The 14,948-nt window shown below is 38.8% G+C and overlaps 1 protein-coding gene across 1 annotated transcript; it reads right to left on the bottom strand.

Moving 5' to 3' along the window:
* Positions 1 to 1,650: 1,650 nt before the first annotated feature.
* On the bottom strand, positions 1,651 to 14,310 carry tspan7 (tetraspanin 7; the record flags this gene model as incomplete). The annotated part of the gene is made up of 8 exons (XM_022740899.1): positions 1,651 to 4,590; positions 5,282 to 5,367; positions 5,856 to 5,939; positions 6,162 to 6,317; positions 6,903 to 6,998; positions 7,110 to 7,184; positions 7,493 to 7,681; positions 14,137 to 14,310. Coding segments are annotated over 7 exons (843 nt in total), but the record flags the coding sequence as incomplete, so codon positions are not given.
* Between the last annotated feature and the right edge of the window lie 638 nt (positions 14,311 to 14,948).

Consider the following 14,948-nt stretch of genomic DNA (forward strand, 5'->3'; position numbering starts at 1 on the left):
GTGTGTTGCTCTATCTCCGACACATGCCGCTTCGCCTTATTTTTCCCTCTCGCTACAGTTCCGTTTTCCGCTGATGCCTAAGCGCCATCACGTGGACGACGATGATATTCAGTTTGTGATCAAGTCGAGGGCTAAAAACTTGCTTCGCGAAGTCAACTGAAAAAAAGTCAAGTTAGTATAAAATATAAACATTATTACAAAGTAGCCTATCTAAAACCTAATGATCATAGACTTCAATTAACAGTTTCAAAAAAACTGAGCATTATAAACTCCATGAAGGTAGGACTTATATTAGACTGTATGAGTTTTAGCAAGAGTGTAGTATATGATAGGGTGAAATTACATTTGATGGTAATGGTGAGAAAGAGCAGAAAGGAGCTAAAATAAATCTCTAAAAGACTGCTTTACAGTTTCATGTGTTCTGCTGGTTCCCCTCAGGCCGCCTTATTTCTGCTTTTATGGCAACATCATTTTGTTTTGCTGTTAAAGTGTGTGAAATTCTTGTTGTTTGAGCTATTTCTTGGTAAACAAAACAAAACAAAACAAAACAAACAAATAACCTTACACATGCTGCAATGTGTAGCAGAGAGTGTTGCTCTGCCTTACCTCTCGTAAGAAGCCAGTGACTGCCTGTTTCCTCTGGGTTGCTTGTCCAGGTTGGGTTGAAGTTATAGTCAATTCTGCCCTCAGCATCGACTGTTCCACAGCATTGGAGTTTCCTTTGTTTTTGTTGGAGGAGATGAGGCTGATGACCAGCTGGCTCACGGGATGTCTCTCCATCATTTGGCAATACAGGGTTTTTTTTGTGAACAGTAGAAGCTTATTCCCCATTTGGATCCGAATAAAAGGTGAAATTAGTCTCAGTTTAGCTTCCACTGACTTTTTCAATGTTCATTCAAGGTAATTTTTCAGTCTGAATTTGTCAGGTACTCTATTTTATATATTAACACTAAGTTTACAAAAATAAAACAGCACTGTTTTAATTGTCGGTTTTTCTGATTTTATGAGACCCAACATCCATCTTCTTCAGTCTCTCCCTTTGTCATTTGCAGCCAAGTTGAAATTGTCTGTAGATGTCATAAATATCCACTATATAATTATTTATATGTAGCTCTTTCTTGTTTCCTTTTAGAACCCACACTGCTGAGATGTGATGGTCAGGAAACAAAGAGCAAATGAAAAACCCTGCTAGTCTATTTCTAGATCTACAAGTCCCATCTTTTGGTCGTCTCACACCAAATTAATGAAGAGCTCCACGGTGCGTTTTCTTCTCCTCATTCATGTCATACAACTTAGCCTACGTTTAACACGCCTTAACCTTTGACCTGATACCGAACACTAATCCTGAAGCTAAAGATATGGCTTGTCCCGATTTAAGTGTGGGGACAGCTTAAATAATCACCTTTTGTGTTCTCTAAATGGTAAAACTATTGATAAGTCATTAAAATACAATGTTCATATTATAACCCAGCCACTACATCAGCGCAGTGCGATGAAGCCTTGTGAAGGGTTTTTAATGTCAGAATGGCACAGGCAGTTCAAACAAGCCAGCCTTGTTAAATATGCTACATGTAATAAGACACCTTTTAACTCTATGTTTAAAATGTACAAAGCTGTCTCATAGCAAAAGAAGTAAACGCTAAACACAACTGTTATCTGTATATTTATTGATAATAAGACCACTGATGGTGACTTAGTCAATAGTAGACAGCATGGTGCATTTTGAGTGTCTGGTGACCCCATGTGTACGCTGGATGGTATTACAATTTAGTATTTACAGGACAATATAAGCTTGAGGGAGGAAAATAAGTTTCAGAGTGTTGGAAAACATACATTCACTAAATAAATGTACAAATTTAAACGCAATAAGTTTTTTAAAAGCCACAACGAAATACTGACTAAAGTTGAACACAACAGGAGCCATAAAAACAAGACACTCTCTCTCTCTCTCTCACACACACACAAGCCTCGTCATACAAGGAAACTACACACACAGGGTTAAGAGGATAGTCAAACAATGATGAAAAAAACAAAAACAAAAATCACACACACTGAAAGAGAGATAGAAAATCACTTGGTGAAACTGTAAACGTAATGCCAACCAAATCATGAGTATACAGCTAAATTGAAACAGCTACATGTTGCACGTTACTCTCAACAAAACATTGGCCACGATTATTTTGTCAGTGCGTGTTTTCCTATAAACTATCAAACAAATACAGATTAACAGCACAAAGTGCGGAATCAAAACTCTGACACAACATTTATATATTAGCATATTAGAATGAGAAACATTACATCATATAAATTACATTTCCAATACATATCTACAGATGGTGATGATGATGGAGGCATGTTGATGCACTACATAGAATACTGTAAATACTAGATGGACACTGTTGGAGTCCCCGCGTATCTCTAATGTCGACTTCTCTCATTGTAGCAGGCAGCTGGCTTTGCTTTCAATTAGAAGAATTTCATGACCCTAATGACTTGATATGACCCTAGCAGGCTGAAAAGTGCTGTTTTGCTGAACTCTGTCACATTGAACATCCTTGTTTTGTTGCAACTGTGACCACACCCAACAGTGATGTCAGGTATACTCCTACATCACTACACCTCAGCACGAAAGAAGAAAGAAAGAAAAATCAGCTCTTGTTCACTGCTCTTTTAAGTGTAATCGTGACATTTCCTGTTTCTTTTAAACAAGAAAGACAAGGACTAAAACATTACTACTTCATATTGAGTGTTTGTTGGATCATCCAAAACTCTGTCCCCTTGCACACATCTTTCTAATGGGGAGGCGCCACGTCTGATCATTTTTGTAACTTTCCAAAACCGCCAATCTAACAATTAGGATTTAAAGCTCTGTCTCAATCTCTCTTCATTCTTCACACAACTTCTTCCATTACTTTTCATCTGACAATCAAGTGTAAAATCGAGTATCAAATCAAAATGCCATTTCTATGATGTTGCGCCGCTCTTCAGGACAGCAGGTTTTTCCAATCCACCTTCGTGCGTGGCCGTTTGGACTTTGCTTGAAACGTGTTCAGGTCAACTATTCTGTTTAGCAAACTGAGGCAGGCCCGGTCACACCAGCATTTAAAACTGACGCACTTTAAAGCTGTGCTTAAACTTTGAGTCAACTTCAACTTTGTTAAGCTTTAACACATGAATTTACAATGTTGACCAACAGCAAGCTGTCCTGACCACTAACAACTGCTGTTTTAGGGAGAAAAGTCCAAAACAGAGGAAGATATAGATCATTTTACTGACAGATATTTTGAGTTGTCAAAGCAGGAAAAGCACAGGGAATTAAAAGCATAAATGATGGCTGTGTTCCATTTAGGTGAGGCAGTTTCAGGGTCCTGGTATTGTGCATGCTTACTGGGACACAAAGGAATGGAGCCATGATTAATGTTATTATTTACACCTATGATTTCTCTACATTGACAAGTCAAAAATATCTGCAGTGCGAAGGGTCTGTTGTAGCACATTAGCTGAATTGCACCATCCGCTTTTATTTAATCTCCTCGTCTGTTATAATATAAACTGCTCCACAAAATGGGAATAGTTTAGAGACAATTATGAGATAGGAGTTGATGGTACAAATCCATCTCTTGGATAAACTGTGACTGTGTGAAGTTATTGTCCGCTCCTCACTTTCTGGTGTGACAGGGCCTTTAGTCTAAAGAGTAATTGATTTGTTCCATAAGTGACCTCATTTGTTTGTTCGCTAGATGAATATATTTCTCTTCCCCAGTAAAACGAATGAACTGATATTAAATATCATTTATAATGTATTAAGAAGTGTAAGTTCCGGTAAAATTTACTATTATTTTATGTTACTGTGGGAGGACAGACAGGAAAGATTCACATTTGGTATCTGTGGTCTTATTCTAGACTAAAGCCATAAACTAATACTGGTACTAAATTAAGTTAAATTAAATATTAAATATAAAAAAAATATCGCACTTTGTCTACAGATAAAAATACTCCAACAGCTCTCTCTATTCTTTCTTTTGTCGATTTCCAAATTTTTCATAAAAACTTAAAATATCATCCCCGGTACTCAATCAGTTCACAAAATGTCACAACCATAGGTATATACAATGGTGAGCGATAGCAAAGTCAAATTCAAAACTAAACCCGTCTATTAAAGTATTACTTTCAAGCTTTAGTAATGTCATTCTGTACAAAGATGTGCAGTAGCCTTCTGATGACGATCGGTGGAGCATGCTGCATCCAACTGAGAAGCCAAGTTGCACCCAATCACCTATCTGAGACCAACACCGCTGTCGACCCAGACAACTCCGGTCTACCTGCTTGTTGTAGGCTGTACTGATCCAAGATATGTGCTAATGAGCAACTTCTACATCAAGCGGCAGTGTGATGTGTGGTATAGAAAGCTTTGATGCAACAGCAGTGAGTCAAGGAATGGTGCTTTACAATAAGATACATTAAGATATTACATTAAGATCACAGGCAGAGAGACGGAGGGAGGTAAATTCCTATTCAGACGTGTGATAGTGTTTCGGGAATTTACTCGTCATGTTTCAAGGCTCTTTGTTGCTTCTTCTCTTCATCTCCCTAAAAAGATAGAAACACATAGAAACAAGAATTAGTGCTTTGTGATTGTATGACCCTGCCACTCAGACTAGCTTCAACTTACATCCCTGTTTGTCCAGAAACATAAAATATGAACCATTTGTGTGAAATTTTGTCATAACTGCTGTGTAAATTCTTGAGTTATTGTTAAAAACGTGTTTTGTGGGGTAGCAGTGATCTTGACCTTTGACCACCAAAATCTTATCAGTTCATCCTTGAGTCCAAGTGAATGTTTGTACCAAATCTGAGGAAATTCCCTCAGGGCATTACTGAACTATCGCGTTCACGAGAATGGGATGGACAAACAGAGGGATGGACCAGAGAACATAAAAAAAAAAAGAAAAAAGTTATCTATGTATGAATAAAACCTGCATCTTGGCCACTTGGGAACAACAGCACAAGCCAAAAACACATTAGCTTATTATCAACTTAAAAAGATGTTACGGCCAACGAATTAACACTTGTATGTATTTGGAAATGTGTTTCTAGCCACGTGACAAAAACCAAAACAAAGTGGTGAAGGGCACTAAAATGCTTTGAGTTTGAAAGTGATAAAAAAGATTATTATCACACTATATATATAGTAATTTAATTCTTCATTGATATAAAAATATTGATTATATCAGCTTTAACTCTACTTATGTGTGGTTGCCTGTGTGTGAGTGTCTCTCACCTGCCACGTCACGTCAGCTAGACCATCTCATACTGATTAGCTGTGATGATCCTGGACAGACAGCAGGCCAGCAACATGCCAATCAGCTGAAAGATACACAGGAAAGGGCTTTGGTTAATTTGAGATAAAAAATTGTGCAAGTGACTATTTAGTTTTTTCAAAATGAAGATGTAATTTCTTGTTTTTCTGCCGTGTTGTAGAAAGGTTATTGCTACAAGTATGTACTTTTCTACAATATGTACAGTTGCTGAAAACGTGTTATAATACAGATACTACACTGTGTCAATGGAATATAAGGTCACATTTTTAACAAAAGGAGGGGGAATAAAGTTGCCTATTCCTTTCAAAGTACACTGGTTCTGACTTAATGGAATTTCCCTGTAAAGTGCATTTCCTATCAAATCCAAACTGTGAGCACAAAATACAAAATGCAATATGACTAAGTCTGTTGATCTTCTTAGCAAGTGTCTTGTTTGTTTTCAGTAATTATGCCTCCACTTCAAACACGTTAACGATTTCTTTATACTGATACAACACACATGCCACCTTTTATTTGCACAGCATCAACTCTTACCTGTGAGAAGGCGATCCCAAACGTCACTCCTGCAATAATGGCCATGTTGGTTTCCATGAATGAAGTGACCAGCTCATAGCAGCCCTGAAACACAGGGGGCAGGTTAGTTCGCAGAGGGTCCAGGGACATGTTATATGTACAAATTAGGGGTAAGATGGATATCTGGGAGAGTATCTGAGGCATTTGTTAGTGTGTGGAGGAGGGAGATGGTTTTAAAAAAAGTGCATGAGGACCTGTCAGATGTAGATACAGTCATCTGCTGACTGATGACATATGCGTTCATAGACAATACAATAACATACTGACCTGGTGGTAGACCTTGTTTGGAGCTATAGTTGCATTGCGGAGGTCTTCTGGGTTGCAGTCAGAGGAGTTGAAGCAACAACTGGCAGGAATGCCGTTGGATGGGTAATACACACTGCCAAACCAACTGGTGTAGTTATACACGCCACAGCAACGCAGCTAAAAACAAACATAAGAGAGAGCATTGAGAACACATCAGAATTCATGGATAAGGCTGGCTTTATATATCTATATTCTATACCAAAACCAACAATGTGTAAGGTCTCTCAATATTTCCTTTTATGTGGCGCTTGAGAACCAAACCCATTCATTCCTACTGAAGATGCAAATCTTTAAAAGTGGGTCAAAAACAGTTTCAATTTTTTTAAAGTAGTAATTGAAAACATTAATGAAATAGACAGTAAATACAGGATTTGTTGGGGTCTATTTTGAGCTGCAGATCAATACCTATTTGGTGTGCTAGTTTATTACATGTAAGGAAACGTGTCAAAATAAACTAAACTGCCCTTTTTTTTACTGTAGTGCAGGAATGTGTCATTGATGTGTTTTTAACAGTTTGTGGACAACAGCGGAGATCTATAGCACAGACAAAAGCCACATCAGGCTTTGGCTACACATGCAATACTTGTTAGTAGCATAAAATGATAACCAATTTTTTTTTTTTTTTCATGGAATTTATTGACAATAAAGAAGAAAAATGCAGAATATTGCCACCTTTGTCCCTTGATGATGTCAGGGACTTACCTTGTGCTGCAGGTTATCAACAGCACGGCTCGCCTCATCCTCAGCATTGTAGTTCAGGACTGCGTCAGTGTACGTCCTGTGAAAGGTTCCCTTTATCTGCAGCATGCAAATATATTCACACAATCACACACATTAACGGCATAAGAGTGCTCTGGTGCTTTTGTGTTAGATTTATAAAGGTTGTTATGTGGTGAACTGCATGCTGACCTCGTGGCGAAACACAAATCCAGAGATCCCAGCCACTAACTCAGCGAGGAAGACAAGCGACAGAAACATGGCATACTACAGAGAGAAGAAGTAAGAGGGAGATTTGCATAGTTTGCATGAAAACCCTCTGCCTTAGATGTGTATCATTTGCATATGCTTGCACACAGACACACACACATACACGCTTCAACACACCCACTTGACCACCATTAACCGACCAAAGTGCCCTGCAGCATCTATTGGATTTCTGATCCCTCTCCACATGATAGAGGTCAACCATTATTCCCTTTATCATGTGACCTGAGGCTAATTAATCAGCATCTACAACACTCCTCTCTCTCGTTGCAACATAACACTCCGCCCTTCCTCCTACAGCCTCTCACCAGCTTCAGCATCCATGGGCTTCCTCTGCAGGTGGCGAAGCATCCAAACAGGCCAAAAACGATGATGACGGTCCCGGTGCCAATGAGGACGTACGGAGCGTTGGTGGAGTTGTCGGCGATCAGAGAGATGTACGGGCCCAGCATCAACTTCCCCCATACTCCCACTGCCAGCAATATGGCTCCTGTTATCTACAGGGTGGGGGTTGGAGAGAAGGATGTAACAGAGAGAGAGAGCACAGGAAACAGAATGAAAGCAGAGAACAGGCCTTTATCTGTGCACTTCTGCGATACTACAATAGCTGTGTTTTAGCAGCGTGCCGAGGGGGGAGGAGGAGGAAGAAGATCAAGGTGGAACAAGAAAGGAGAGCAATTAGAGTAAGGAGGAGGAGATGGCAGACAGAAGACACAAATTTATCAGGAGTACGGGATAGCGATCACCTGCTTTATGAATATGCCTGCACTCACACATACAGAAAGAGAGAGACAAAAAGAAAGGGGACAAATCAAAGAAGCTCTTTGATCCGAGGCGAGACGCTTCCTCCTGTTGCGCCTCTCTTAGCATTTCAAATGAAGGCTGCGGATAAAAGAGCGTGCTGTACGAGGCAGATGAAGCGGCGTGTGTCTCAGCTGGGTATGTCTTGCTGGCATCGGAAAGAGAGTGGGGTGTGGAACGGCTGCTGATGATCTGACTCGAGCAAGGGCCAACTCATCATCCTAACCTCCTTCCTTCCAAGAGGAGGCTGCTCGCCGTCCTGCTGGCCAGGCCCTCTGACTATGGAGAGGGAGCAGTCTGTACAAAATGTCTCTGTTCACCTTGTAACCGCTAAAACCGATGAGAAGAATACACTCAGCTCTCAGTGGAAAATGAGCTAACATGACTGAAACAGTGATGAAGAAAAGTTCCCTCTCTTGGTCAACAATATCATCAGGCCTGATGTGATGTAAAAGTGACAAAATTGCAGCAGTGATAAACAACAATACAAAAAAAATACAAGTTCTGCTAAATGCAAGTATAACCAGCATAAAGTTTGACTGTTGAGTTCACTCTGAGACTATAGCTTACATCAGCCTCTGCAGGTTAATGACTGTGCTAACAACAGTTACTCTTTGCCCCGTTGGCAGGGTGTAGACATAACGCTTGGGCAAAGGTTTTTCACCATGATAAACCGCCAGCCTCCAGCCTGCCTGTCCTTTGACTGCTGCATTGTTCTGAATTTGCTTGCAGTTCTTAATTAGGAGTTCTTTTATACTTAAATACAGTGAGAGTAGTTTGAGAATATCTACTGTGGCTGTTGTGTTACGTGACTAAACTCGATTGTTGCTCATGCAAACATCCACACGTGGATTTCCCTATCAACACTGTAATGAGTTTCAGCTGAGGCCGAGATGATAAGAACGGTTAGGCTGGGAGGAAACACGCACAATAAAACACACTGAGGCAGTTCCTGAAGAAAGCATAAGCTACAGCGAGGTCTTGAATTTACAGATACACTAGTTAAGGCCTGCAGCTAGTAATAAATTTCATTATCAATTAATTGTTTGATTTACAAAAATAAAAAAAAAAAAGGAAGAAATATTCAACTTGCTTTTTTTGATTGATCAACAGTTTAAAAACCTGAAGATATTCAGTTTACTATCATAGAGGACTGGGAAAGCCATACAATATTTAGATTTAAAAGCAGTAACTAGTTCATTTTTGGTAATCTCAAAAAACAAAATAAATGTAAAATCAATTCATTTCCTGATCAAATATTTGATTAATTAATAGTTTCAGGTCTGCACCGGTTCCCCACAATACTGCTAATGTATTTATCTCTTCGTATTTATGACAAACACGTTGCTGTGGTTTCTATTATGAAAGCAAAACCTATAAAAAGGTATTATTGACAGCCTGTGGGCAGGTGAAACACATAGTGAGAAGTGAGAGCCACTAGATTTTCTATTTATGATCATATCAAGAGTTGTCTGTTTAATGTCTTTGTAATCTCTTTATCTGAATCCTCATCCTGCTGTTCCCTGTGTTACTGTAGCTGCTATGTGCTACCAGTATTGATTTTAATGCTTTATAAAGATGTATGATGTAAATTATCGCATATTATAAGTATGTATAAAGTGGTTTTTGCACTTATTCACAAATTTAAGTGCAGGAGCTTGAGATAATATATAAAATACTTTCCAGCTTGGTGTGTATTTTGTTTGTTGATGATTCTACATCTTTGTTATAAAAGTATTCAAACAGCACAATGTGAATCTTTGATTGAGCTGGCCACCTCCAACATACAAATGCGATCTTCGACGAGGGCTCACAAGTAGACAAAGCGTTGTTTTAAGGGGCTATGAGTTAAAAAACATTGGGAGACATTGGTCTAATGAACTCAGATATATAATTAGGTACAAATGGTACATCAAAATCTCTTAATGTACCGAAATATTTATCATCTCACAGTATATAGGATCCTATTACCCAACCATAAAAAGTATCTACCACATTAATGTAATTCAATGTAAAGTAAGGGTGGAACAACTGATCATTTTCTTTATCGATTAGTCTACTGACTATTGTCTGGATTAAATGATTATGCTACACATGCCTTGATTTGTCTTATCCATAGTCCAAAACCCAAAGATATTCAGTTTACTATCAAGTATGACAAAGAAAGGCATTATATCCCCACATCGAGGAGCCTGAACCAGCAAATGTTTTTGTTTACAAAATAACCAAGACTATTTCTGTCAAATTTTCTGACTAATCAATTTATCAACTAATGTAAAGTATCCCCTCTTTTCAGCCCCTGCCCAGCTGAACTGAAGGACTGCAGTCTGATGATTTGATTCGTAAGTAATGACATCTACTGTTTCTATTAACAGTGAATCTAACAGCCTAAGCGGACTGTCTTTTCAGACAACAGTGCTCTTGATCACGATGTACTCACTGTTTATGGCCTACATCATCAGCCACAAAATGTCGCTCCCCCTAATAACTGCTGCCTCATACAAATAAAGGATCATCTTGTCAATGCTTAAGTGTTCATTTTAAAGCCAACAGGGAAATCAAGTCCAAGGAACAGGGACAAGTCATTTCGACTCCAAGTCTGTTGCTGAATTCCAAACAGCCCCCTTCCTCCCGCACGTTTTGTTTGAAATTCAATGCCTGCCCAGCCACCCTGGTTACAGCACAGAGTGTAAAACAGGTCACCCCTCTTCCCTCCTCCTCCTACCCGGGCCTAATAAAGAAACAGAAGGTGTGATGACAAAATATGCTGGCGAGGACACCACGCAGACTCTGCCACCTGCTCTTCATTTCACCGTCCTGTGTGTAAAGTATGACAACACACACATATTCACACTTAAGACATTATTTGCCATGACAAGCCGATGACAGTGAAACCGAGGCCTGACACTGAGGCACCTCTCCCACTTCGAACTTGGTGCCAGTGCCCTCTCCATGCTTCACCCTCAGGGTTGAAGAGAGCCAGTGAACTGTGAGACGCTTCTGTGCTTCAGACATCTGAAACCTGATGCTGTGGATGCACGGGGAGGGCTGGAGGACCATCCAATCCTGACTAAATATAAAAGTTCATATCTATGACACTGGCACATGTCTGCGGAGCAGGAGGACACACAGCACAGCTCTTCTTTTTAAGCTTTCATGACTACAGATCTTAACTGAAAGTCTGATTTCAGTTCTGTGTTTCCACCAGGACTTTCTTCCCCAATGATAGAGGTTAATCTAGGTTTTGTCCATGGCCAAGTATCAAGAGGCTATTTTCACTTCCCACAGTTCAGGGTTAATGTAGCAAAAACAGAGAAGGCACTCTTCATGTCCTAAACACATTATAGACGGATAAACCTCTTCCACATGTTCCATTTAGATAATCCACTCTGGCCATATTTGGCTGCTATCAGAAATCTATCACACAGGAATGAGCCTATAACTCACAACTGTGGTCAAAAATTATGGGCAAAAACGTTTTAAATTCAGTCATACTGTTCTGCTTAGCCTGGCTGATATGTGGTCTTAGATTCATATTGTTGCTTGCATGGACGCTACATCATATTTGAAGACTCAACTGGTAATCGAAAGGTAAACACAAGCACATCCAAACCACCGAAAAGCACACAGGGAATAAGCGATGCTATTTCACCCCTCACTTCACAAGTTCATCTCAAAGTCATTTATCCAAAATTGGAAGCAGTCTCAACCAAATGTATTTAGTTTGAGTAGCTGAGACAACTCAAGTAATCTGCTGGCTCAAATCCTAAGGACACTTGTTACAAAGAGCTTTAATTACGGTGAAAAGATGGGCAGAATCTATTCTTTAAATGAATGTTTTTATATTCTGCTTGCTGAGCATAGTGAATACAGCTTTTTATAAATTCAAATCAGAGCAAAGCTTTGCAGCACGAGACCTTGGCAAAAAAATCCAGATGTACTAACTGAACTCCATGATAAATTTTGTAGCGTTTGTGGTGCTGTTTTGAGTAATATTTTAGGGCGTGTCTGATGTTTTTGCTCCTCAGTGAAACAGCATGTAAAAGTGGTAAAATAAACATCAAGCCAACAAGGTGGACTGTGCACAGACCCAACCCCAGCTGGATACAGGGGCAAGATAAAAACAATGTACAACAGAAAAGGAGAAGACGCAGTGTTATTTTGTATCAAGTAATATCCTTACTGTAATTGGAGCAGTCACTTTCTTGCCTGTGTGCAGTATATAACCTCATCCTTTGTTCACATGGATGTTTGCCTGACAAGACTTTGTAGGTCAAAACATTGTATCAATGAAATGAACCTTGCAAGTTTCAATGTGTGAAGTGGATCCAGCTTCTCAAATGTGAGATTTGCTTCTTCACCATCCATTACATTATGGAAAACTAAATATCTGTTTGGACCACTGGCAAGACAAAATATACAATTTGAGGATGTCAGCCAAGGCTGAAGGAAATTCTTAAGGTCATATAGATCAAATGATTAATTGCTTAATTGAGAAATCAATTTGCAGACTAATGACTTTCCCCTAGAGCATAAATAAAGTATCTATCTATCTAATGAAAGCAAGCGCTACTATCAACATACCGTTGTATAACCACCACTGTACTGTCTACTCTGTTCAGAACAAGTACAAGTACAATACTTGAGTATTTTAATTTTATGCAAATTTCTACTATTAACCCACTAAATTCCAGAGGGAAATATTTTTTTTTTAACTCCACTACATTTTTTGGTAACTATGGTCACTGGTTACTTTTCAGATTCAGGTGTTAAAAACTTAAATGAGCATATAAAATGCAATACATTGTAATACATTGAGTTAAACCACCCAAGAGTCTGTAAAATGAGTAAAACTAGTTATACTGCATCCAGCTACTACATAAAGATGAAACTTAAATGTTACTGAATCAATAATAATAATCCAATGGTATAATTAATAGCAATGTAACACTTTTTGCGTAGCGAGTACTTTTACTTTGCTACTTTAAGTTAATTTTTCCAATAAAACGATACTGAATACTGGACTTCTACTTGTAATGCAGTATTTTTTTTTTTACAATCTTATACCCTTTTAATTAAGTAAAAGATCTGATTATCTATATAGAGTGGTGGAAGTAGAACTCCTTTTACTTAAGTAAAAGCAGTAATACTACAATATGCAAATACTCCATTGAAAGTAAAAGTCCTGCATTCAAAACAGTACTTATATAAAAGTAAGAAATTGTAAAAAATCAGAAGTACTCGTTATAAGGAGGAATGGCTCCTATCAGTGTTGAATATATATATATATATACACACACAATACATTTATTTATACAATATATATTACATATATGCATTTGATGATTATTACTCATGCAATAAAAATGTAGCCTAAGCAATTTTTTTTTTTTTAGTTTAGCTTGTTCAGAGGGAGATCATTTTAAATAATTTATATACATTTGGGCAGTTTATTCTTTAATGCATAATCAATATTTAATGAACTGGGTTTTATATATAAATTTTAAGTAAAAAGAACAATATTCCATTTTGAGAGGTGGTGAAGCAGAAGTATTAATTAACATAAAGTGTAAATACTCAAATAAATTGAAATACTTAAGTACAGTACTTGAGTAAATCTACTACTTTGCTACGTTTCACCAATATCTATACAGGAGTATATACTAATGGTGGAAGGTCCCTTTAAGAATATATAGAAACGACCCCAAAATGTGGAGTATGTGGTCAGAAATGGGCTGTAAACGGGCCTTATCGAACAGACTAGGCCCTTAACGTTGGTCTTATCAGACAGACTTAAATCGTTGCGGTGATATTAAAATCCTCCACCGCGCTTACTGACAACAACCATGATGCTATGTGTGCAATGTACTGACACCACTGACGCCCAACAGCCAAAATATGTGTAACCTCAACACAAGTTACCTAATAAAAGACGTTAAAATGCATATCTTAAACCCTAAATGAGGTGTCGTTAGGCGAGCCCCGTCGATCATTTAGCGTTTATTGAGACAAGATAATAATTCCGTCGATGATGATGCTGGCTCATCACGCACAACAACAACAAAAAAAAACCCACACAGCGGTGGATTTTAATGGACTGCGATCATTTTCTGCAGGGTGATTAAAAAAAAGATAACGAAAAGCAACATACCCAAAACACGAAGGAGTAAACGATGAGGAGGGTTTTAAGGCAGGTGATGACCGGCTTGGTCTCCATTCTGGAGCGTAGGGCAGACCCAATGTGATAACAACAGCAGCGGAAAAAAAATGAAACGTCTCTGCGAGCTGTCGCGTTGCAACCATGCGCTGATGCAGCCACACAGCGTCACTGGAGCAACGCATCAGACCAGCCAGCAGCTTACACTATCCTGAGTGGTAACCCTACATAACACAGCCCGCGATTTACACGGTGATTTTGTAGTCTCAACCAGGCACTAGTTAAATACTAGTTGATATAATCTGTTTCCTACTGCTACTTATATTTATGTGCAGATGCAAAGGTTTGAACATCCCTGAGCAAATTACGTATTTGTGTTGGTTCTGAAAAAGCAATAAGCAAACACAACCCCTTCAGCCATATTTGCAGTGGGGCCGGTGCCACCACTGTTTTTTTCCCCAAAATGAGGAAATAGAATATTCTTCAATCCGGTTCAAACTGTTAAACATTTTTAGCGCTTGAAGATCCAATCATCACTAAAGCCTATGTCATGCAAGAGAGCCAATAAAAAAAGTGAACGGTCAAAATTGCAATATTGATATTGAAGGCGTGTTAATTGATTCATGACGTCAACTCTTGCAGTGAATGACATCGTGGTTGTATGCTTCGGCCAATGTGTCAAGTTGCAGGATATATGGTCACAATCAAGTGGCAACATCAGAGGCTGAAAAATGAAGCCAACACCTAAGTGTCAAAAACTGCAGTTCCTCCAATGACCACTTGAGGCTGGCTCCAAAAGTGAGGCA

Source organism: Seriola dumerili, unplaced genomic scaffold, assembly GCF_002260705.1.
Source record: "Seriola dumerili isolate Sdu_G_001 unplaced genomic scaffold, Sdu_1.0 BDQW01000052.1, whole genome shotgun sequence".
In the NCBI taxonomy this organism is placed as follows: Eukaryota; Metazoa; Chordata; class Actinopteri; order Carangiformes; family Carangidae; genus Seriola; species Seriola dumerili.